Below are 26,812 nucleotides of genomic sequence, written 5' to 3'. Positions count from 1 at the left end.
CTCAAGTTAAGGAAAATCAATAAGAGAAGGGTGAAGGAAGAAGATTTTCAAAACGCCAGTGCCTTTCAAGTGTCGCAACACTTGAACCAACTCCTCACTGTCGTTCATTCCGGCCACCATAACCATGTGGGAATGCACACCAATAGGTGTTATCTCTAATAAAATTTGGTGCTGCCCACAAGGGCCAACAATCTACCATGATGATGTATTAGTCTTGTAAATCAGCATGTCGCTATTAGCTGCTTCTCTTACTCTCCCGACTCCAATCCTCCTTGATACATAATTGTTTTTTTCAAGTTTTTTTATGGAGGAATTCACCGACTTCAGCGACACTGCCACCACCTACTTCCTCCATGACTTAAAAACAACCCGACCCCATGGTGCTGATGCAAGAGTTAGCAACAACAAGAAGAACAATGACTTCTGTTGTCTGAATATGGTGATGACCTGACAAATGCAATCCTTGACCCCAACTCAACACACCCAAATGCATGCAGGGACTTGTAAAAGGAAAAGACTATGCACAGTGGCAATAGCCTCAAACAGAAATGGCCTTACTAATGGCCAACTTGGCCCACTCAGCAGATTCTTTAATCATATGGTCATCGGAAGACAAGCATTCATTTAAAAAGTCTTTGCTTGAAAGAGACTGCTGAATCAAAGAACCTGCATTACTTCCCAGTGTATCTGCAAGATCTCCAAGAAGCCCAATAGCTGTCTTCATCACCACTTCATCCCTACAGTTGAATGATAAAAGATTATTAACCATAAAAGTATATATATATACTGTATCAAAGTGTAGGATACTAAAGGTTTTTTTAGTATAACTCACATGTCTTTCTCCATGTATATGCTATCCAAGAACTGAAGGATATGAGGTGCATAAGGAATCAAGAGCTGGGTTTTTGGAGAGTTCTTAAACCCTTGGAAAATCCCAGAATATGCCTCCAATATCCCGTTTCTCAGAGAATTAGTGTACTCTGTCATATCATCATCAGCACCCGATGTGTGGGCAGACAAATCTGCTGCACTCTGGAGCATGGGCATGGCATACATTAAGTACTTCTCAAAGTTTTCTCCTATTGCCAGTGCGATATCACCAAAGCATGAAAATATGGGTGGCTTTACAGATCGGTGCAGCTGGTTGCTTGATAAATCTTTGAGAAGTTGTGTCATAATCCCATCACAATAAGGAAGAATTTTTTCCTCCAATGCTCTGCAAATATCTCCCACCACACCCACAGTAACAGCACACACTTGATACTCCTCAAAATTCTGAAGACCCATTTCCAAATATTTATAGAACTCTGGCATGTATTTTGCAAAATCAGGGCCTGTAGCATAGGCAAGGGCTCCAATGGCAAGCATGGCCTCCTCATGGACAGTTGCACTTCTGCAAGCAAAAACTCTCAGGAAAAGTCCCATTATCTGATCTGCATACTGCATGAAGACATACTTAGTTGGCTCTGCAGACCCTAGCTTCTGAATAATCACCTGTAAGCAACCACAAAGGAGTCCTTGTAACTCACTCTGTTTTTCTCTCTCATCAGATGAGAGTTTCTGCCCCTCAAGAGTCTTGTGAAGCTCCATCATGATGACAGGTACCAGTTGCAACACCATGGGTGCTGTTTCATCAGTCGAAGACCTAACCACCTCATTCAATGTTTCATATGCAGCAGTCCTTAATCGTGACTCCCCAGCATCTTCTCTGTGAGTAACAGTGAGAAGGGACTGAACAATTTCCTGGAAAAAGGGAGTCAGAGGAGATGATGGACCCACATCCTCATAACCTTGGGCAAGAAAATAGAGAGCACCACAGGCCTTCTCAGCAACATTTGGAGTGTCTTTCATACTCTGCAGCAGAACTGTGATGATCTGTTGGCAATTTGCTGGCGTAATTATGGGTGTATCTATGGTTGAACCGTGAAGGAATTCAAAAATCCTTCCAAGGGTCCAAGCAGAAGTGTCTTTCACATGGTTGTTTGGATCCTTTGTTAAAGCATTGAGCATGAAGGTTAAAGCAACATTAACAACATGTACTAACTTGTCAGGTGAAGGACCCTCCAAGATTGAACCAAAAGCATAAGTGGCTGCCTCCCTTTGCCTCCAGTCTGGTTTCGTTATGTTCTCTTCAATGAAGGGGATGACAAGGGGAACTATATCATCTCCAACTGTCCGTGCAACCAAACCCAGACAGGTACCCCCAGCCATTGCAATATTCCAAGCCCCCTCATCCTGATCCTGATCCTCCTCTTGCTTAAGGAGTGTCTCCAAAAGCATTGGGACAAGTGCAGGAAGTGCCTGCTTAATAAAGTAAAAGCAAGGAATGTCCGAGTCCCCAGTAAAATCACCCCCATACTCTTCCAAAATATCTATTTCTTCATCACAAATTGAACTCCAGAACTCAATGGCTTGAAGCGCAACAGGTTCCTCATCTTCTCTTACAGCCTTTGCCGTGATGCTATAAATATCCTGCATATAAGGTGCTAATTTCTCATAGTATGTCGATGAAATGGAGACAAGACACTCAAAAGCTGCCTGTCTTATCTTCAAATCTGTGGATTGTGTTGCCTCACAAACCACCCTCATGATATAATCACGCTCCATGTCATTGCTAAAGTTTGCCTGAGCAAAGCTCAGGGCATTGTACAAAGCTCGGGTAGCAGCAAGCCGAACATCATTGTTCCCTTCATTAGCATTCATACCTTGAACCACAGCGGTAAGTATTTTATTTACATGATCTTGATCTACAACATCAGGCGACACTTCCTCACATAAATACCCAAGTGTTTCTAAAGTGGCTTGCTTAACATGAGCAGGCAGCTGGTGAATATTTGATAAAAGTGAACCTATCAGCTCAGGCCATTGTTTCTGTGGCAACTCAATGCCTGCAATCTTGGCAATAACTTGAGATGCAGTTGACCGAGCATCAGGTACAGGAGATGTCAGGGTCTTCAACAAGCATGCCTTGATCTGAGTCTTCACATTGACATCCAATGACAGCCATCTTTGCACTAGTTCAAATTTTCTGTGTTGCTCCTTGGCATCCAAGGCATTTTTAAGTATCAAACCTGCTAATTTACGGCTATCAATAGGTTTGTCATCATTTGCTAACTCCCCAGAGAGAGACAGTAAGAAACTGGGAAGATTTTGCTCCTGAAACTGCTTCAAACTATCTTCTGCATGCTTCCGCACAGTTCCATCTATTGATTGTGCATTCAAAAGAACCTGGGTAACTTCCATTGCCATATTTTATCTGAAAGCATCAATTATCTAATCAGTCAGATGCATTGTCTTCAAAACTAACTACACTTAGAAAAAAAAAGGCACAAGCATAGACACACAATTCTCAAATCCAAAAACCAAACCAATAAAGAACTAAAAGAACATAGAATAAATATGATAAAATGACCAATTGTACAAATACCGTTAAAGGAGCAGAATTTAATAGTTTCAATGGACCAGGTTAAAAGTTATTTATCCTTTCAACACATAAAGTAATACTAAACTTATAGACAATGAATGGGAGAAAGTTGAAAACAAAATTCAGCAGAATAAATAGATAAATTAATAATCAACAACAGCATCAAGTTTGCACAACTCTAACACAAAAATCATCTATATACATATTGTTTCCACAGAAACCAAACAACATAATCTATGATTAGAAATCAAACCCTTAGTAGCAATCAAGACATAAATCAAAACACAATCTTTACAACGAATATATAAATAAACAATATCAACACAACTACACTCTCATACTATCAGAAAAATAACATAACAAAATCAGAGAACTATGTGCATCATGTTTAATCAATCAATCAATCATAATATTATTAATATGTAATTCTCGTGCCAAAATTAAATTAAAGTACAGTAAACATGAATAAATCAATCAACATAAATTAATTGGATAAAATTCTATATGAACCATAAAGCTCACTAAAATCTATAATAAATTTAAATCTCGATCCATTAAAACCCCTAAATTTATTAAATAATAATAAAAGATCAAATCAGATTGGATCCAAAAAAATCTTACAATTGGATAAAAATAATCAATAAATAAACTAATAAATTAACGAGTGAAACAGTAACTATACAGCTAAATTAGCGGAAAATTTCAGATCGAATATCGAATTCGTCCAAATTAAAAGTGATCAACAGATTGAAAATCGACCGAATGCTGATTATTGAATAGCATGACCCGGAATTCAAAAGACGAAATGATAAAATCACCTGCGAGTGTAGAACCTGATGGTGGCAATGCTGACACTGATTCAGAAGAGTGAAACGGCGCGTACTGAAACCCTAAGAGAGAGACAGAAGGAGAGAAGAAAGATAGTGAGAGACGCGGATGTGAAGCTAAGCTGTGCTTGCATAATTCTAATCTGTATATTAGTGGTTAAAATTCGAGGGAGTTATCGCATACTGATGGTCTACTTTAATTGTTTCCTACACCCTCACTTTTTACCTTAATCAGGAAGTAAGCAAAGAGCTCATTTTGATTTATTCATCATCTTAAAATCATTTTTAAATTTTAAGATACAATTTGGGAGGAACGACTTATACTTACCCAGAGTTTGCTCTAAACGTAAATTGTTACCCAAAAAGTTTTGAAATGACAAATTAGAGATGGCAATGGGCCTGATATTTTCGAGTACCCGGCCCGGCCCGAAAAGGTTGGGCTTTACCCAGTGTTCAGGCCCGGCCCGGCCTGGCTAGTTTAGTATTAATTTTACTAAATTATCTTTATACTATATATTTAATTACAAGATTATCCGATATATATATACCCATTTTTTCCATCCCTAATCTCATCCCATTTGATGAATATTCAAAAATAAATAAATATTTAAAAACTATGTTTAGAATTAAAACTATAAAAAAAAATTGATATTTATTAATATTTAAAAATTCATAGTATAAAAATGGGCGAGCTTGGGCCGGGTCTGAGGTTACAAAAAACCCGTCGGGCTTGGCTTGGGCTTTACCTATCATACCCGTGATGGGCTCGGGCCGGGCTTGGGCCTTTGTCATGAAGTCGGGCTTTACCTATCATACCCAGTCCCGCCCGGTCCATTGCCAATTGATATGACATTATTGATGTTCTTTCATCTTTAAGGGATAATTTCGACTTTTTATATTCTATAAAATCCCAAATTTTTTTCTTATTTATTTATTATCTTTTACTCCATTTTCTCTTTCTTTCCCTCTCATCACTTCATCTTCTTCGCCTCTTCTCTCTCTTATTTTTTTTTTTCCTTTCTCCTCCCTTTCACTTTTCTCTCCCCCTCCTCCTCCTCCCATCTTCATCTCCCACTCTTCTCGTCTTCATCTTCTTCATCTTCCCATCCATCTAAATCGCACCTAACTGATGCGATTCCAACTGGAATCGTATCAGATTTGGGGTGATTCTACTTAGGTCGGGTGTGATTTCGGCCAAATCGCATTTGGCGGAGTGCGGTTTGGCCAAAATTGCATCCGACAGTGTGCAGTTCGGCCGGAATCATACCACTTGCACCTCCACCAAACCTACCACCATTTCCTCCTCCACCCCTTCCTCGAGCTCCTCCTCCCCACCATTTCCTCTCTCCCTCTCCCTTCTATTGTTTAAATGTGAAGTAAATCCTTGAAGAAACCAAATTATGTGCTTGTCTGTTGTGGAAACTCTTCACAAGAATGCCTATGTTTTGCTTTTGCTTTGTTTGGTTAGGCATATTGGTGAAGGAAATGGCCGATTCTTTTGTTTGCAATTCGTGTTGTGTTTTTAGAGGGTAACCATTGCGAATTATGGAATAAAAGGGGATAGCTGGACTATGGAGTTTCTTTCTTGATTCGGCTTTGATCATAAAGGATCTTTTGTTTTTGTTTATTTTTGCTTCTTGTTTTGTTGCTGCCTTGACCTGCCCCAAGGTGTTTTGCTTGGAGAGTTGGAGTTGGAGGGGAGTCCCCTCCTTTCGGTTATATATATATATATATATATATATATATGATGATGATGATGATGATGATGATGATGTGGCTTGAAATTGCCATGGGGAGTCAGCATCAATCAAAGAAATCAAATTCAACTTAAACTAAGACGGCGTCGTTTTGGCTATCAAACTTAAGTGCCCTATCTGGCACTCGAAACCCATTCTGTTGCAACAAATTCATAGCTCATCTCTCTTTCTCTCTGGTCCCATTTTAGCCCTAACTCTTCGTTCATGACAGAAGATTCTAATGCCCATCTTCTCCAATCGATTGCAGATCATACTGGACAGTTGGAGGATGCTCAACAAAGTCCTCATCTGTATAAAATCATACCAATATATGTGAGAGAAAACAGAGTTGTGAGAGGGCTTAATCGGGTGTGTTCTTTCTTGTATTTCTCTGGTTGTATACTCTCTATAATCTTGGTTTCCTTGATTAATGAAATACCCTATAGTGTGCCTTGAAAAGTGGATATAGGCTACCTTAGCCGAACCACTATAAATCCCCTGTGTCAATTTCTATTATGTTCTTTCATGTTTTACTTAATCTCTGGAATTGATTGCATGTTTATTGATAAGATTGTGTTAGCTCATTGATTGATTTGATCAACATAGTTGAAAACCCTAATAAGTCACTACAAATTGGTATCAGAGCTTAGTTCTAATCTAAATGAATAATACTACACATACATCATTTCCATACAACATTTCTCATACAACATTATGTGGTAAGATGTGATTGGGTAAAAGTTTAATTTTAACTTTAAATTAGCCAATCATATCTTGTAAAAACCCGCCATGAGACGATGCGGACTCAAGTTAAGGAAATCAATAAAGAAGGGTGAAGGAAGAAGATTTTCAAAACGCCAGTGCCTTTCAAGTGTCGCAACACTTGAACCAACTCCTCACTGTCGTTCATTCCGGCCACCATAACCATGTGGGAATGCACACCAATAGGTGTTATCTCTAATAAAATTTGGTGCTGCCCACAAGGGCCAACAAATCTACCATGATGATGTATTAGTCTTGTAAATCAGCATGTCGCTATTAGCTGCTTCTCTTACTCTCCGACTCCAATCCTCCTTGATAACATAATTTTTTTTTCAAGTTTTTTTATGGAGGAATTCACCGACTTCAGCGACACTGCCACCACCTACTTCCTCCATGACTTAACAACAACCCGACCCCATGGTGCTGATGCAAGAGTTAGCAACAACAAGAAGAACAATGACTTGTTGTCTGAATATGGTGATGACCTGACAAATGCAATCCTTGACCCCAACTCAACACACCCAAAGCATGCAGGGACTTGGAAAAGGAAAAGACTATGCACAGTGGCAATAGCCTCAAACAGAAATGGCCTTACTAATGGCCAACTTGGCCCACTCAGAGAGTTCTTTAATCATATGGTCATCGGAAGACAAGCATTCATTTAAAAAGTCTTTGCTGAAAGAGACTGCATCAAAGAAACTGCATTACTTCCCAGTGTATCTGCAAGATCTCCAAGAAGCCCATAGCTGTCTTCATCACCACTTCATCCCTACAGTTGAATGATAAAAGATTATAACCATAAAAGTATAATATTACTGTATCAAAGTGTAGGATACAAAGGTTTTTTTAGTATAACTCACATGTCTTCCCATGTATATGCTATCCAAGACTGAAGGAATGAGGTGCATAAGGAATCAAGGCTGGGTTTTTGGAGAGTTCTTAAACCCTTGGAAAATCCCAGAATATGCCTCCAATATCCGTTTCTGAGAGATTAGTGTACTCTGTCATACATCATCGCACCCGATGTGGGGCAGACAAATCTGCTGCACTCTGGGCATGGGCATGGCATACATAAGTACTTCTCAAAGTTTTCTCCTATTGCCAGTGCGATATCACCCAAGCATGAAAATATGGGTGGTTACAGATCGTGCAGCTGGTTGCTTGATAAATCTTTGAGAAGTTGTGTCATAATCCCATCACAATAAGGAAGAATTTTTTCCTCCAATGCTCTGCAATATCTCCACCACACCCACAGTACAGCACACACTTGATACTCCTCAAAATTCTGAAGACCATTTCCAAATATTTATAGAACTCTGGCATGTATTTTCAAAATCAGGGCCTGTAGCATAGGCAAGGGCTCCAATGGCAAGCATGGCTCCTCATGGACAGTTGCAATTCTGCAAGCAAAAACTCTCAGGAAAAGTCCCATTATCTGATCTGCATACTGCATGAAGACATACTTAGTTGGCTCTGCTGACCCTAGTTCTGAATAATGACCTGTAAGCAACCACAAAGGAGTCCTTGTAACTCACTCTGTTTTTCTCTCTATCAGATGAGAGTTTCTGCCCCTCAAGAGTTTTGTGAAGCTCCATCATGATGACAGGTACCAGTTGCAACACCATGGGTGTGTTTCATCAGTCGAAGACACCTAACCACCTCATCAATGTTTCATATGCAGCAGTCCTTAATCGTGACTCCCAGCATCTTCTCGTGAGAACAGTGAGAAGGACGAACAATTCCTGGAAAAAGGGAGTCAGAGGAGAGATGGACCCAACATCCTCATAACCTTGGGCAAGAAATAGAGAGACCACAGGCCTTCTCAGCAACATTTGGAGTGTCTTTCATACTGTCAGCAGAACTGTGATGATCTGTGGCAATTTGGTGCGTAATTATGGGTGGATTCTATGGTTGAACCGTGAAGGAATTCAAAAATCCTTCCAAGGGTCCAAGCAGAGTGTCTTTCACATGGTGTTTGGATCCTTTGTTAAAGCATTGAGCAGAAGGTTAAAGCAACATTAACAACATGTACTAACTTGTCAGGTGAAGGACCCTCCAAGATTGAACCAAAAGCATAAGTGGCTGCCCTTTGCCTCAGTCTGGTTTGTTATGTCTCTTCAATGAAGGGGACAAGGGGAACTATATCATCTCCAACTGTCCGTGCAACCAAACCAGACAGGTACCCCAGCCATTGCAATATTCCAAGCCCCCCATCCTGATCCTGATCCTCCTCTTGCTAAGGAGTGTCTCCAAAAGTTGGGACAAGTGCAGGAAGTGCCTGCTTAATAAAGTAAAAGCAAGGAATGTCAGAGTCCCCCGTAAAATCACCCATACTCTTCCAAATATCTATTTCTTCATCACAAATTGAACTCCAGAACTCAATGGCTTGAAGCGCAACAGGTTCCTCATTTCTCTTACAGCCTTTGCCGTGATGCTAAAATATCCTGCATATAAGGTGCTAATTTCTCATAGTATGTCGATGAAATGGAGACAAACACTCAAAAGCTGACTGTCTTATCTTCAAATCTGTGGATTGTGTTGCCTCACAACCACCCTCATGATATAATCACGTCCATGTCATTGCTAAAGTTGCCTGAGCAAAGCTCAGGGCATTGTACAAAGCTGGTAGCAGCAAGCCGAACATCATTGTTCCCTTCATTAGCATTCATACCTTGAACCACAGCAGGAAGTATTTATTTACATGATCTTGATCTACAACATCAGGGACACTTCCTCACATAAATACCCAGTGTTTCTAAAGTGGCTTGTTAACATGAGCAGGCAGCTGGGAATATTTGATAAAGTGAACTATCAGCTCAGGCCATTGTTTCTGTGGCAACTCAATGCCTGCAATCTTGGCAATAACTTGAGATGCAGTTGCCGAGCATCAGGTCAGGAGATGTCAGGGTCTTCAACAAGCATGCCTTGATCTGAGTCTTCACATTGACATCCAATGACAGCCATCTTTGCACTAGGTCAAATTTTCGTGTTGCTCTTGGCATCCAAGGCATTTTTAAGTATCAAAAATGCTAATTTACGGCTATCAATAGGTTTGTCACATTGCTACATCCCCAGAGAGAGACAGTAAGAAACTGGGAAGATTTTGCTCCTGAAACTGCTTCAAACTATTTCTGCATGCTTCCGCCACAGTTCCATCTATTGATTGTGCATTCAAAAGAACCTGGGTAACTTCCATTGCCATTTTATCTGAAAGCATCATTATCTAAACAGTCAGATGCATTGTCTTCAAAACTAACTACACTTAGAAAAAAAAAGGCACAAGCATAGACACAAATTCTCAAATCCAAAAACCCAACCAATAAAGAACTAAAAGAACATAGAATAAATATGATAAAATGACCAATTGTACAAATACCGTTAAAGGAGCAGAATTTAATAGTTTCAATGGACCAGGTTAAAAGTTATTTATCCTTTCAAAACATAAAGTAATCATAAACTTATAGACAATGAATGGGGAAAGTTCAAAACAAATTCAGCAGAATAAATAGATAAATTAATAATCAACAACAGTATCAAGTTTGCACAAACCTAACACAAAAATCATCTATATACAATTGTTCCACAGAAACCAAAACATACTATGATAGAAATCAAACCCTAGTAGTACAATCAAGACATAAATCAAAACACAATCTTTACAACGAATATATAAATAAACAATATCAACACAACAATACATCTCATACTATCAGAAAAATAACATAACAAAATCAGAGAACTATGTGGTCAGTTTAATCAATCAATCAATCATAAATTATTAATATGTAATTCTCGTGCCAAAATTAAATTAAAGTACAGTAAAATGAATAAATCAATCAAATAAATTAATTGGATAAAATTCTATATGAACCATAAAGCTCACTAAATCTATAATAATTTAAATCTCGATCCATTAAAACCCCTAAATTTATTAAATAATATAAAGATCAAATCAGATTGGATCCAAAAAATCTTACAATTGGATCAAAATAATCAATACATAAACTAAAATTAACGAGTGAAACAGTAACTATACAGCTAAATTAGCGGAAAATTTCAGATCGAATATCGAATTCGTCCAAATTAAAGTGATCAACAGATTGAAATCGACCGAATGCCGAATGCTGATATTGATAGCATGACCCGGAATTCAAAAGACGAAATGAAAAATCACCTGCGAGTGTAGAACCTGATGGGGGCAATGCTGACATGAGGAAAAGAGTTGGGTTGTTTCAACTTTGAAGAGAACTACTTCAGCGGGATTATGTCAGTCACTTTTATACAAGATTTTAGAGATGGAAGAGATTAAAGGGAAGAAGAAAAGAGTAGTTTTTGAAGTGGAAGAAAGAAAATAAGAAAGAAAAAAGCATCCAGTTTACGTAAAAAAAACCATCGCCACATGTTTTATTTTTATAATTTTATGGACGGGCGTCCATACGAAGTGATGCTCATCCACGATAAATGGACATCTGTTCATATAATATGGATGAGAGTTTACTAATATTTTTGTGCATTTTCGTCTATTCGTGATGAACAACCATCTATAAAATATGGAGGGACGTCCATAATTATTGGACGATCATTCATTCACGAAAGACTTGTTTTGTCTCCAACGTAATCACGTCTGATTGGATATCACATCCTTCAATACAAAATTCGGTCTACATAGCATTAATGGATTTTTATACCAAAAGTTTTGAGGAAGATACACAGTCAATAACATACGCAAGTTTAAGGATTACTTTAAAAGGGTAGTGTTCGTAATATTTTACTTAAAATAAGGGTAGTTTCTTTTTGGACAATTGAAGGATTCATTTTTTTAAAGTACCCGGTGTTGTCTAATTTTTTGAAGGATTTCATGGAATTTTAATTCTACGTATCTTTAATTTCAGCACAATATATATATATACACGGCTCACTCAATCATAAAAAGGGCGAGTTATTTATACCCACTACATATTCTCAATAAATTATTTATTATCAAAAAATAACATTGCACAGGCAAAACCACGTGACAAACCCAAAAATAAATCTGTGAATTATTTGAAAAATCAATTTAATATTAGGCCGAACGGCTTATACCTACCCAAGGTTTGGCGAAACGACGATTGGTATCCAAAAGGTTTCAAAATGACAAACAAGTACCTTTCATTAGTGAAAAGACTAGAATGCCCTTTAAGAAATATTAGTCTATTTTTTTAATTAATTTTAGACCCCTTAAGTTTATTAATTCCATAAATACCCCCAGAAAAAAGTTTAAAAATTAACAAAAACACCCTCACTCACCCATACTTGCCAGATTCCGGCAGCCACCGCCGGTGGTAGCCGGAATCTGTCACAACAGTCTACGCCACCACCGTAAATAGCTGGTAATTCACAGATTTGGCTTTTTCCGGTCAGATCTGACGTGAAAAGGCCAAATCTAGCCGGAAATTGATGGCCAAAGAAATGGTCGTCGTTGATTGTCAACGACGGCCACATCTTTAGCCGTTGCTGAAGTGTTGCGACCGTCGACGGCCAGATCTGGCCAGAAAAGGCCAGATCGGTGAATTACCGACCATTTCTAGTGGTAGCGTAGACCGTTGTAACAGATTCTGGCTACCACCAGCGGTGGCCGTCGGAATCTGGCAAGTATGGGTGGATGGGGATATTTTTGTTAATTTTTAAACTTTTTTCTGGGGGTATTTGATGAAATTAATAAACTTAAAGGGTCTAAAAATAATTAAAAAAATAGACTAATATTTCTCAAAAGGCATTCTAGTCTTTTCACTAACGGAAAATACCTGTTTGTCGTTTTGAAACCTTTTGGATACCAATCGTTGTTTTGCCAAACCTTGGGTAGGTGTAAGTTGTTTCCCCTTAATATTATTTCAAACGTACTTAATTCTCTTTTCTTATATTTTGAAATCTATATTAATCCATTCCATTGTTAAAAAATATATTCATCTCCAATCTCAATATAAATCCAGGTGATGATTAAGTTCGTGGGGGCTTTCAGTTATCGCTCTTTTTCTTAACAAAAAAAAAAAAAAAAGAAATTCTCTAATCTTAATAGGTAGAAAAGTTAAATTAAAAAATCTCAGTCGAATTATAAAACAATTAGGTTTTAATGTACATAGAATATTACTTTACATTGAAATGGCCTTCAAGGCTGGAAAATTAAACATGGATTAAAATTATTCTTAAAGCAACTTATTCATTTCCAAATTAATTTATACAAAATATATTGACACTAGTATAACACATCAACGACTAAACATCACTAAACCAAAAAAAGAATTCACAAAAATCCATTTAATTTCATAACATCACTTGAAAAATAACATATGAATATGATATGAGGCAAGACCACAAATACACTGCCTCATTCACACCTATAAATGTCATCACAATTCGTGACATTTCAATATACCACTCCCTCTACAAACGCAAATACAAACTATGATTACACAATCTTAACCTCAAATAAAATAAAATCCTGTACTTTGATAAAAATTAAACAAGACAAATAATAATTAATAAAACCTTTATGAATGAATGCATGTATTGGACCTTTTTGACTAACAATGATAAATATGAATGATGCAACAAAATGCAAACTGTTATGATCTCAATTTTGGGTGAAACCCATTCCCACCAACTTTGCAAAAATAAGATGTAGGAGATCAAATACAACCCGACCATGACAGACGATGCGGACTCAAGTTAAGGAAAATCAATAATCAGAACTGGGTGAAGGAAGAAGATTTTCAAAACGCCAGTGCTCTTTCAAGTGTCGCAACACTTGAACCAACTCCTCACTGTCGTTCATTCCGGCCACCTATAACCATGTGGGGAATGCACACCAATAAGGTGTTATCTCTAATAAAATTTTGGTGCTGCCCACAAGGGCCAACAAATCTACCACTGATGATGTATTAGTCTTGTATAATCAGCATGTCGCTATTAGCTGCTTCTCTTACTCTCCGACTCCAATCCTCCTTGATCAACAATAATTTTTTTTTTCAAGTTTTTTTAGGGAGGATTCACCGACTCAGCGACCCTGCCACCACCTACTCCTCCATGACTTAACAACAACCAACCCCATGGTGCTGATGCAAGAGTTAGCAACACAAGAAGAACAATGACTTCTGTTGTCTGAATATGGTGATGACCTGACAAATGCAATCCTTGACCCCAACTCAACACCCCCCAATGCATGCAGGGACTTGTAAAAGAAAAGACTATGCCAGTGGCAATAGCCTCAAACAGAAATGGCCTTACTAATGGCCAACTTGGCCCACTCAGCAGATTCTTAATCATATGGTCATCGGAAGACAAGCATTCATTTAAAAAGTCTTTGCTTGAAGAGACTGCTGAATCAAAGAACCTGCATTACTTCCCAGTGTATCTGCAAGATCTCCAGGAAGCCCATAGCTGTCTTCATCACCACTTCATCCCTACGTTGAATGATAAAAGATTATTAACCATAAAATATATATATTACTGTATCAAAGTGTGGATACTAAAGGTTTTTTTAGTATAACTCACATGTCTTTCTCCATGTATATGCTATCCAAGAACTGAAGGATATGAGCCATAGGAATCAGAGCTGGGTTTTTGGAGAGTTCTTAAACCCTTGAAAATCCCAGAATATGCCTCCAATATCCCGTTTCTCAGAGAATTAGTGTACTCTGTCATATCACCATCACACCCGATGTGTGGGCAACAAATCTGCTGCACTCTGGAGCATGGGCATGGCATACATTAAGTACTTCTCAAGTTTTCTCCTATTGCCAGTGCGATATCACCAAAGCATGAAAATATGGGTGGCTTTACAGATCGGTGCAGCTGGTTGCTTGATAAATCTTTGAGAAGTGTGTCATAATCCCATCACATAAGGAGAATTTTTTTCCTCCAATGCTCTGCAAATATCTCCCACCACACCCACAGTAACAGCACACCTTGATACTCCTCAAAATTCTGAAGACCCATTCCAATATTATAGAACCTGGCATGTATTTTGCAAAATCAGGGCCTGTACATAGGCAAGGCTCCAATGCAGCATGGCCTCCTCATGGACGTTGCACTTCTGCAAGCAAAAACTCTCAGGAAAAGTCCCATATCTGATCTCATACTGCATGAAGACATACTTAGTTGGCTCTGCTGACCCTAGCTTCGAATAATGACCTGTAAGCAACCACAAAGGAGTCCTTGTAACTCACTCTGTTTTTCTCTCTCATCAGATGAGAGTTTCTGCCCCCTCAAGAGTCTTGAAGCTCCATCATGATGCGGTACCAGTTGCAACACCATGGGTGCTGTTTCATCGTCGAAACCTAACCCCTCATTCAATGTTTCATATCAGCTCCTTAATCGTGACTCCCCAGCATCTTCTCTGTGAGTAACAGTGAGAAGGGACTGAACAATTTCCTGGAAAAAGGAGTCAAGAGATGATGGACCCACATCCTCATAACCTTGGGCAAGAAAAGAGAGCACCACAGGCCTTCTCAGCAACATTTGGAGTGTCTTTCATACTCTGCAGCAGAACTGTGATGATCTGTTGGCAATTTGCTGGCGTAATTGGGGTGTTCTATGGTTTAACCGTGAAGGAATTCAAAAAATCCTTCCAAGGTCCAAGCGAGAAGTGTCTTTCACATGGTTGTTTGGATCCTTTGTTAAGACATTGAGCATGAAGGTTAAAGCAACATTAACAACATGTACTAACTTGTCGGTGAAGGACCCCCAAGATTGAACCAAAGCATAAGTGGCTGCCTCCCTTTGCCTCCAGTCTGGTTTCGTTTGTTCTCTTCAATGAAGGGATGACAGGGGAACTATATCATCCAACTGTCCGTGCAACCAAACCCAGACAGGTACCCCAGCCATTGCATATTCCAAGCCCCCTCATCCTGATCCTGATCCTCCTTGCTTAAGGAGTGTCTCCAAAAGCATTGGGACAAGTGCAGGAAGTGCCTGCTTAATAAGTAAAAGCAAGGTGTCGAGTCCCCATAAAATCACCCCCATACTCTTCCAAAATATCTATTTCTTCATCACAAATTGAACTCCAGAACTCATGGCTTGAAGCGCAACAGGTTCCTCATCTTCTCTTACAGCCTTTGCCGTGATGCATAAATATCCTGCATATGGTGCCATTTCTCATATGTAGTCGATGAAATGGAGACAAGACACCAAAGCTGACTGTCTTATCTTCAAATCTGTGGATTGTGTTGCCTCACAAACCACCCTCATGATATAATCACGTCCATGATTGCTAAAGTTTGCCTGAGCAAAGCTCAGGGCATTGTACAAAGCTCGGGTAGCAGCAAGCCGAACATCATTGTTCCCTTCATTAGCATTCATACCTTGAACCACAGCAGTAAGTATTTATTTACATGATCTTGATCCTACAACATCAGGTGACACTTCCTCACATAAATACCAGTTTTCAAGTGGCTTGCTTAACATGAGCAGGCAGCGGTGAATATTTGATAAAGTGAACCTATCAGCTCAGGCCATTGTTTCTGTGGCACACCATGCCTGCAATCTTGGCAATAACTTGAGATGCAGTTGACCGAGCATCAGGTACAGGAGATGTCAGGGTCTTCAACAAGCATGCCTTGATCTGAGTCTTCACATTGACATCCAATGACACCATCTTTGCACTAGTTCAAATTTTCTGTTGCTCCTTGGCATCCAAGGCATTTTTAAGTATCAACCGGCTAATTTACGGCTATCAATAGGTTTGTCATCTTTGCTAACTCCCCAGAGAGAGACAGTAAGAAACTGGAAGATTTTGCTCCTGAAACTGCTTCAAACTATCTTCTGCATGCTTCCGCACAGTTCCATCTATTGATTGTGCATTCAAAGAACCTGGGTAACTTCCATTGCCATATTTTATCTGAAGCATCAATTATCTAATCAGTCATTGCATTGTCTTCAAAACTAACTACACTTAAAAAAAAAGCACAAGCATAGACACACATTCTCAAATCAAAAACCAACCAATAAAGACTAAAAGAACATAGAATAAATATGATAAAATGACCAATTGTACAAATACCGTTAAAGGAGCAGAATTATAGTTTCAATGGACAGGTTAAAAGTTATTTATCCTTTCAACACATAATATATACTAAACTTATAGACATGAATGGGAGAAAGTTCAAAACAAATTCAGCAGAATAAATAGATAAATTAATAATCAAACACAGTATCAAGTTTGCACAACTCTAACACAAAAATCATCTATATACATATTGTTTCCACAGAAACCAAACAACTAATCTATGATTAGAAATCAAACCCTTAGTAGCAATCAAGACATAAATCAAAACCCAATCTTTACAACGAATATATAAATAAACAAATCAACACAACTACACTCTCATACTATCAGAAAAATAACATACAAAATCAGAGAACTATGTGCTTCATGTTTATCAATCACATCAAATATATTAATATGTAATTCTCGTGCCAAAATTAAATTAAAGTACAGTAAAAATGAATATCAATCAACATATAATGGGAAAAATTCTATATGAACCATAAAGCTCACTAAATCTATAATAAATTTAAATCTCGATCCATTAACCCCTAAATTTATTAATAAAATAAAAGATCAAATCAGATTGGATCCAAAAAATCTTACAATTGGATCAAAATAATCAAACATAAACTAATAAATTAACGAGTGAAACAGTAACTATACAGCTAAATTAGCGGAAAATTTCAGATCGAATATCGAATTCGTCCAAATTAAAAGTGATCAACAGATTGAAAATCGACCGAATGCTGATTATTGAATAGCATGACCCGGAATTCAAAAGACGAATGATAAAATCACCTGCGAGTGTAGAACCTGATGGTGGCAATGCTGACACTGATTCAGAAGAGTGAACGGCGCGTACTGAAACCCTAGAGAGAGACAGAAGGAGAGAAGAAAGATTTGAAGACGCGGATGTGAAGCTAACTGTGCTTGCATAATTCTAATCTGTATATTATGTGTTAAAATTCGAGGGAGTTACGCATACTGATGGTCTACTTTAATTGTTTCCTACACCCTCACTTTTTACCTTAATCAGGAAGTAAGCAAAGAGCTCATTTTGATTTATTCATCATCTTAAATCATTTTAAATTTTAAGATACAATTTGGGAGGAACGACTTATACTTACCCAGAGTTTGTCTCAAACGTAAATTGTTACCCAAAAGTTTTGAAATGACAAATTAGAGATTGCAATGGCCTGATATTTTCGAGTACCCGACCGGCCCGAAAAGGGTTGGCTTACCCATGTTCAGGCCCGGCCGGCCTGGCTAGTTTAGTATTAATTTTACTAAATTACTTTATACTAATATTTAATTACAAGATTACGATATATATATACCCATTTTTCTCATCCCTATCTCATCCCATTTGATGAATATTCAAAAATAATAATTTAAAAACTATGTTTAGAATTAAAACTATAAAAAAAAATTGTATTATTAATATTAAAAATTCATAGTATAAAAATGGCGAGCTTGGGCCGGGTCTGAGGTTACAAAAAAACCCGTCGGGCTGGCTTGGGCTTTACCTATCTACCCGTGTGGGCTCGGGCCGGGCTTGGGCCTTTGTCATGAGTCGGGCTTTACCTATCATACCCAGTCCCGCCCGGTCCATTGCCAATTGATATGACATTATTGAGTTCTTTCATCTTTAAGGGTAATTTCGACTTTTTTATATTCATAAATCCCATTTTTTCTTATTTATTATTATCTTTTACCCATTTTCTCTTTCTTTCCCTCTCATCACTTCATCTCTTCGCCTCCTCTCTCTCTCTATTTTTTTTTTCCTTTCTCCTCCCTTTCACTTTCTCTCCCCCTCCTCCCCCCCATCTTCACTCCCACTCTTCTCGTCTTCACTTCTTCATCTTCCCATCCATCTAAATCGCACACACTGAGGCGATTCCATGGAATCGTATCAGATTTGGGTGATTCTACTAGGTCGGTGTGATTTCGGCCAAATCGCATTTGGCGGAGTGCGGTTTGGCCAAAATTGCATCCGACATGTGCAGTTCGGCCGGAATCATACCACTTGCACCTCCACCAAACCTACCACCATTTCCTCCTCCACCCCTTCCTCGAGCTCCTCCTCCCCACCATTTCCTCTCTCCCTCTCCCTTCTATTGTTTAAATGTAAGTAAATCCTGAAAAAACCAATTATGTGCTTGTCTGTTGGTAAACTCTTCACAAGAATGCCTATGTTTTGCTTTTGCTTTGTTTGGTTAGGCATGGTGAAGGAAATGGCCGATTCTTTTGTTTGCAATTCGTGTTGTGTTTTTAGAGGGAACCATTGCGAATTATGGAATAAAGGGGATAGCTGGACTATGGAGTTTCTTTCTTGATTCGGCTTTGATCATAAAGGATCTTTTGTTTTGTTTTTTTGCTTCTTGTTTTGTTGCTGCCTTGACCTGCCCCAAGGTGTTTTGCTTGGGAGTTGGAGTTGGAGGGGAGTCCCCTCCTTTCGGTTTATATATATTATATATATAATAATGATGATGATGATGATGAGATGATGAGTGGCTTGAATTGCCAGTGGGAGTCAGCATCAATCAGAAACATTCACACTAAACTAAGACGGCGTCGTTTTGGCTATCACTTAGTGTCCCTATCTGGCACTCGAAACCCATTCTGTGCAACAAATTCAAAGCTCATCTCTCTTTCTCTCTGGTCCCATTTTGCCCTAACTCTTCGTTCATGACAGAGATTCTAATGCCCATCTTCTCCAATCGATTGCAGATCATACTGGACAGTTGAGGATCTCAACAAGTCCCTCCTGTATAAAATCATACCAATATATGTGAGAGAAAAGAGTTGTGAGAGGGCTTAATCGGGTGTGTTTCTTTCTTGTATTTCTCTGGTTGTATACTCTCTATATCTTGGTTTCCTTGATATATGAAATACCCTATAGTGTGCCTTGAAAAGTGGATATAGGCTACCTTAGCCGAACCACTATAAATCCCCTGTGTCATTTCTATATGTTCTTTCATGTTTTACTTAATCTCTGGAATTGATTGCATGTTTATTGTAAGATTGTGTTAGCTCATTGATTGATTGATCACATAGTTGAAAACCCTAATAAGTCACTACAAATTGTATCGAGCTTATTTCTAATCTAAATGAATAATACACCACATCTCCATACAACTTCTCATACAACATTATGTGGTAAGATGTGATTGGTAAAGTTTAATTTTAACTTTAAATTAGCCAATCATATCTTGCCACATAATGTTGAATGAGAAATGTTGTATGAAAATGATGTATGTGTAGTATTACTCATCTAAATTAGGGTTATTTGAAATTTATTTCTATCGTTGCAAATCTTATTCCAAAACGTGCTACTAAATTTGAACTCGAAAAGTTTATAGGGGACTGATTTGGACTCTGGAGATGAAAATGGAAGCTGTACTAATTAAAGAAAGCACTAGCATTAGCGTTGAAAGGGGAATCTGAGCTGCCTGACACCTGGACTGAAGCTGAGAAGTAGGATGACTCACAAAGCGGAGCTCCTTGATCTTAGAACTAGGTGACAAAGTCCTGCGAGAAGTGAAGAAGGAGAAACTACTGCTGAGATCTGAAATAGTTATGTTAGAGTAGATGCCCTAGAGCCAATCAATTATTGTAGAATTGACTCTTGTAATAATGTTCATTAATCAATAAAAGGCATTTTTATTCTATACGCGTAAAGCATTATTATTGCAATATGTATTGATATATGTCCTTAGAATGGTAGAGCCGTGACGAGGTATCAAGTGTTTCAAATCTTGATAGTGAGAACCCTATGAGCACATATGGTGGCCATTCTAGAAACGTCCGTAGCCCCAGTATTATTCTGAACTAAGGGCACAGATATACGGTAAGGCTATCATAGTGTTGAACGACCCTGTCGAAAGGCAGTGACTGATCTCACTTGTCAAGGTTGTTTGGTGACAACCTGGTGCAACACATGAGTGTTTGTTGTAGGCGATTACACCACAGCAAGTCACTGGACTGACCCACCAGAGGATCCATAGGATGGTAACCCCATGTCTATGGAACAATCCTCTAACGAATGGTGGTGCATGTGATCCTTAGACTTGGGATCACCGAGCGCCTTGTGCACCGATTGTGTGTAGTTTGACACTAGCCTAACGCAGTTCTTTTCAGAGCTGTCAATACGGTGGTGATTGCTGCATCAAGAGTGTATCAAGACTATGTGGATTGACAGAGGATCATCACTCCCGGGTACGGAAAAGTTATCTCACGGCGCATTCAGTATATGGCAATGACACTAAAACTGGCCACAGTGGGATTGAGTTGTGCTCTATCTAGTTTTAATACGGGTCTTGTCCAGAAACTGATAAATAATATCGAGAGTAACCGAAGGTTGACACTATTTCTATGCCTTCGTCTCGTCGAGATAACGTATGATGAAAGATCGAATTGCACGGTAACCATATCGTTGACAGGTAGCTACTTTGCTGAATCCGAATCTATCGGTTGGCCATGATGCCTTGCTAGGGGCCATCTTGGTCTGTGTATTAGTGAGACGATTAATTGGTGTTAATCGCAATACTGTACACTGCCGTATGATGAGGAGCCTAAGGGTCACACACATAGAAGACAATTTAAGATGCAAGAGAAAGAAGGGCGTTTTCGTCTTTAAGGCGAAAGGTATTTTGGTAATTTCACAGTGCAATTAAATTTCTGAGGTCGTAGCCTTTATTTAATTTGTTAAAAATTAAATAGTGAAATTACGTTTAATGTGTGTTCGCACATATTATATATATTATCATTATTGTTAAATGTTAATATATATAATATTTAAATATATATTTAATTGATTTTAATTGAGATAATGATGGAAAAAATAATAAAATTGGGAGTGTTTGGCAACATGGGGCGTTTGGGTTGGAGCCCAAGCCTATTCCGTATGATTAGGGCAAATTGTTTTTTAAGTATAAAGGAAAGTTTGTGATTTTTTTAATATGGGTTTTTTCTTTTGAAAACCAAAAAACCACAGCCCCTTTTTGGAAAGGCAGTCCCGGCAGTACCACTTGGTTGGAATCAATTTCATTGATTCTTCTTTTCTTCTTAATCTTGAAGCCAAGAGGATCTAGCAAATCCCTCTTTGGTTCTTTTAGATTGTCTTTGTGTGGACTATGCAGTTTCGATCCTACACTTGGATCGGTAGCAAAACGTTCGTCGCAAATTTGGAGGAGCCTTCACGTGCGTTTGTTTCTCTTAACTCTGTTGAATATTATGCAGATTTTATTTAATATAAATTGTAAAATCATACCCTTGATCTTGGCTCATGTAAACGATCCTGTTTTTTTATTTTTGTTTCCGCTGCGTATACGGGACCGTTTACTACAGGTTAGACTCCTTGTATCAATCTAAAGCTGTTTCTAATAGACTATATTTAAAACAAAGACTATTTGGGTTTAAAATGGATGAGCAGAAATCTTTAAAAGTAATAAGGATGATTTTCTGAAACTTATACAGATTTAGAAAGCATAACAGTAGAGGTTGGTAATGAAGATCAGACTGTAATTCTTATAAATTCCTACCAAACCTTACTCCAATTTTGTAGAAACATTAAAATATGGTAGGCAGACACTAAAATTAGAAGGGTTGTAGAAGCAATCACAGCTAAGGATAGAGAGACAGAATGACATTAGGCAGTGATGGGGAAGGTCTCATGGTAAGGTAGATCAGGAAGAGAAACTGGAAAAAGGGGGGCAAAATAGGGATAGATGTAAGTCCAAACTGGGAAATGAAGTGCTTCTTCTGCCACAAAAAAAGACATCTTAGGAGAGACTGTCCTAGAGAAAAATAAGAAGAAGTAGGAAAGGAGGAAGCAAAGGCAGTGCTATGTTTGTGTCTAAAGGTTATGAAAGTCAGAGGTATTAGTCATCTCTGAAGGTAGAATAGTAGGATGGACCTTAGACACAGGATGTACCTACCACTGACACAAATAGGGAGTGGTTTACTCTTTTCAAACTGTAGATGGTGGAAAAGTTGTGATGGGAAATAATGCAGTATGTGGCATTAAGGGCATAGGTACTGTTAAGCTAAGCCTTCACAATGGCCTAACCAAAACTCTCACCAATGTAAGATACATTCCTGACCTCAAGAGGAATCTAATATCACTAGGCACCCTAGATTCAATAGGACTAAGTTACAAAGCTTCAAGTGGAAGTCTTAGTGTAATGAAAGGGTCATTAGTAATGATGAAAGGTGAAAAGAAAAATGGTCTCTATGTGTTAAAGGGTAGGACAGATTATGGCATAGCTGCTGTAGGGTCTCTAGTTACACAGGACAAAACCTTATTGTGGCATCAAAGGTTGGCACATGTTAGTGAAAGAGGGTTAGATGAGTTAAGTAAACAAAATCTGTTAGAAGGGGATAAAACTGGAAACTTAACCTTCTGTGAACACTGTATTTTTGGCAAAATGTGCAGGGTGAAATTTGAATCTGGTAAACATTACTCAAGCTTACCACTTGAGTATGTTCACTCAAATGTATGGGCCCCAGCTAGACACTACTCACTAGGGGGCTGTAGGTATTTCATTAGCTTTGTAGATGATTATTCTAGGCATGTCTGGATATACTTCCTGAAGACTAAGGATGAGGCATTTCTTAGGTTTAAGGAATGGAAAATAATGGTTGAAACTCAATCTGGGAAGAAACTTAAAAGGCTTAGGACTGATAATGGTCTTGAGTTTATGAATGAGGAATTCAATAGTTTCTGCAAAAACCATGGAATTGTTAGGCACAAAACTACTAAAAATAGCCCACAACAGAATGGCCTCTGTGAAAGAATGAATAGGACAATCCTAGACAAAGTTAGGAGCATCCTATCAAACTCTAAGCTGCTTATAAAATTATAGGCCGAAGCTGCACATACTGTGGTGTATTTGATTAATAGAACCCCCTCATCTGCCATAGGTTTCAAGGTACTCTTAGAAAAATGGATTAGACACCCTATAAAGCTGGACAACTTAAGAGTTTTCGGGTGTCTATCTTATGTTCATGTAAAGGATGATAAACTGAAACCTAAAGCTATAAAGTGCCTGTTTCTTGGATATCCAGAGGGAGTAAAAGGTTATAAGTTCTGGAATTTAGAAACCAAGAAGTGTATAATCAATAGGGATGTGATTTTTAGGGAAGAGGTTCTTCTTGGACTAGAATGTGAACCTGGAAAAACAGTTGATAATGCCTCAGGATCAGATCTTCTAGAACTAGATATTCAGGATGTAGTTCCTAATCATCAAGGTGGAGCTGATGAGACAGAGGAGAATCCTAAAAATCCTAATACATATGAATTGGATGAGCAAGGAGAACAAAGAGAACAAGGAGCCAGACTTAATAAACTATCAGCTAGCTAGGGATAGAACCAGGAGAGTATTAAACCTCCCAATAGACTAAGATATATAGACCTGGTAGCTTATGCATTTCAGGTAGAAGAAGAGCTGAATGATGAGCCTAAAACACACAAGAAGCTATATTAGGATCTGATAAAACTGAGTGGAAAAGGGCAATCGAAGATGAATTCAGTTCTTTAATGAAAACAATACCTGGACCCTAGTAGATAAACCAGAAAACTGCAGGGTGGTTAAGTGCAAGTGGATCTTCAAAAGGAAACCAGATCTAACCTCAAAAGATTCACCTAGTATAAGGCTAGACTGGTTGCAAAGGGATTCACTCAAGTGGAAGGCATAAACTATAATGAAATATTCTCCCCAGTGGTAAAGCATGCATCAATCAGAATTCTGATTTCTCTGGTTGTGCAGTTCAACCTGGAACTGGAGCAACTGGATGTAAAAACAGCCTTTTTACATGGTGACTTGGAAGAGAACATTCTGATGGAACAGCCAGAGGGATATTAAGGACCAGCAGGTAAAGTTTGTCTCCTAAGAAAATCACTTTATGGCCTAAAATAATCACCACGACAGTGGTACAAGAAATTTGATTCTTTTATGATTGAAATTGGCTTTAATAGATGTCAGTTTGATAGCTATTTTTATTTTAAAAGAAATTCTGATTTGACTCATACTTACTTGTTGCTTTATGTGGATGACATGTTGGTTCCTTGCCATGACAAAACTGAGCTTGCTCGATTGAAGAAAATCCTCAATACCAAGTTTGAAATGAAGGAGCTGGGTCAGGCTCAAAAGATCCTTGGTATTACCATTATAAGAGACAAGATGCAGGGAAGCTTGAAGCTGGTTCAAGAAGAATATGCAGAGAAAATTCTATAGAAGTTCAACATGCAGAATGCTAAGGCTGTCCAAACTCCCCTAGGGTAGCACATCAAACTATCTCATGATCAGTGCCCGAAAACAGAAGAAGATGTAACGCCCCACTTGAGGTATGTAGTTAAGATTCGCTGTATTGCTTAAATGTTCATTGATTCAGCTTCAATTAAGTTTGTATGTTGTTATTTTAGGTTTGTTGGCCCTTGGTTGAATGGATGTATTGGTTTGATTGAGTAATTGCCTTGAAATTGGTTGAAATTAGAGGAATTTTGGGGTTACAGGCTTCGTCGGGGCAAAGAAGAAGCTTCGCTGCGACGAAGAGGTGTTGAAGCCCACGGTGTAGCTGCTGTAATTCTTCGCTGGGGCGACGGAAAGTTCTTCGCCGCGGCGAAGAGTCGGTTGAGTTTGATATTGAGTTTTAGATATTTTCTTCCCTAGGGGTTATTTGACCATTCTACCCCTAATTAGCAGGAAAAGTGGGGAGTAAAATGTAAGGAAATTTCATGGAGATTATGTTAGTATAGGGATGTGTTTGTAATGAATCAAAGGATATGGATGGAATTTCCAAGAAAGAGCAAGGGCAAAATGGGAAAAATGAGTATGTTATGAGATATTTAGGGGGATTAGTCTTTGAAAGCCTTTCATTCCCTAATTCTACCACCTCCTCCATTCTCCATTTTCTCTCAAATTTCCTTCAATCTTCCAAGGATTTCTAAGGGCTTTTTGAGTAGTTTTTGGGTAAAGATTCCATCTAAAGTATCCTAAGGTAAGGATTCTTGTTTTAGATGTGAGTTTGCTTATAGTTATATTGAAGTCTTATTTGGTTGTTGTTGTTGTTGTTGTTGTGTTGAGTTGTAGAGAGAAGACAAGACAACAAGGGAAAGGAAAAGTGCTAGAGAAGTCACTTTTTCACAAGGTAAGTAAATCCCACCAAGTTGAGACTTGAATAAGTTTTTGAGTAGAGATATGTGCATGTATAAGTATGTATTATGCTTGTTGAGAGATTGAGTTGAGATGAGATTCTATTTGGTGGTTGTTGGATGCACTTCATGTAGGAGAAGTGTTTGAATGTGTATTGAGAAGTGGAAATTGAGTTGAAGTTTGAGAGATGTTGTGTAAACCTTGGAAGTGTTTCCTTGACAGGGTTTATGGTTAATTGAGGGAGTTTTCCCCCAATTTGGATGGCTAGAGAATGTAGTAGAGTAGTAATTATAGTAGAGTTTTTGTATGCACATGAATTGTTTGATGAAATGCCTAAGAGAGATATGAGCATGAATTGTGAACCTTAATTCTTGCAACATTGCATATTGGCATTTCCTAATTGCATTAATGAGCATTTACGAGCATAAATTACCCATGTGCATTAATTATGTATTGAGTAATAGCTTGAGAGAGAGAGTAGAGAAATTGAGTTTGAGCTACTCTATAGACAAAGAGTGGAGAAATTGAGTTTAAGCTACTCTAAGAGTAGAGAAAAAGAGAGAATGAGCACTAGAGAACAAAGAGAAAGTAGTGCTAAACAAAAGAATAGAGTAGGTTGTGCGATGGGGAACCCGTGAGTATGGGTAAAGTATTCCCTCATGTACGCTGCATTGAGAGAGCGGCATGAGATTAGAGAGAGAAGTGGTGTAGCCCGTGAGAGTGCATGCGGATGAGGGCTATACCCGAGTTACCAAAGAGAGAGTTTATACACTCACATGGCCAAAGGTTCCGAATCCATGCATAACCGAGTCCGATCGGCTAGAATGAGTGGAAGTCACTGAGAGTGGGAGCGAGTCCCAGCCGTGCCTCCGGTAAGAAGAGGC

At 38.4% G+C, this 26,812-nt stretch overlaps 1 protein-coding gene and 2 pseudogenes across 1 annotated transcript; all 3 read right to left on the bottom strand.

The window, feature by feature from the left end:
• Positions 1–297: 297 nt before the first annotated feature.
• On the bottom strand, positions 298–3,258 carry LOC116118088 (importin subunit beta-1). The gene is made up of 2 exons (XM_031404063.1): positions 833–3,258; positions 298–737 (listed from the first exon to the last, which is right to left on the bottom strand). Exons 1-2 carry the CDS (start codon positions 3,247–3,249, stop codon positions 539–541), a joined length of 2,616 nt encoding a protein of 871 aa, XP_031259923.1. The 5' UTR covers positions 3,250–3,258; the 3' UTR covers positions 298–538.
• A 4,066-nt stretch (positions 3,259–7,324) lies between these two features.
• Positions 7,325–9,951, bottom strand: LOC116118078 (annotated as a pseudogene).
• A 4,041-nt stretch (positions 9,952–13,992) lies between these two features.
• Positions 13,993–16,616, bottom strand: LOC116118077 (annotated as a pseudogene).
• Positions 16,617–26,812: the final 10,196 nt, after the last annotated feature.

This window comes from Pistacia vera, unplaced genomic scaffold (genome assembly GCF_008641045.1).
Source record: "Pistacia vera cultivar Batoury unplaced genomic scaffold, PisVer_v2 Contig837, whole genome shotgun sequence".
NCBI classification, from domain to species: domain Eukaryota; kingdom Viridiplantae; phylum Streptophyta; class Magnoliopsida; order Sapindales; family Anacardiaceae; genus Pistacia; species Pistacia vera.
The sequence above is the reverse complement of the archived record's forward strand: the minus strand, read 5'-3'. Positions and strand labels throughout refer to the sequence as shown.

Bases quoted from the DNA above. Each gene is read 5' to 3' on its own strand.
- LOC116118088 (XM_031404063.1), bottom strand. From the start codon at position 3,249: ATGGCAATGGAAGTTACCCAGGTTCTTTTGAATGCACAATCAATAGAT. The intron at 738-832 runs GTGAGTTATACT...ATTCAACTGTAG, and splicing joins ATATACATGGAGAAAGACAT to GGATGAAGTGGTGATGAAGA.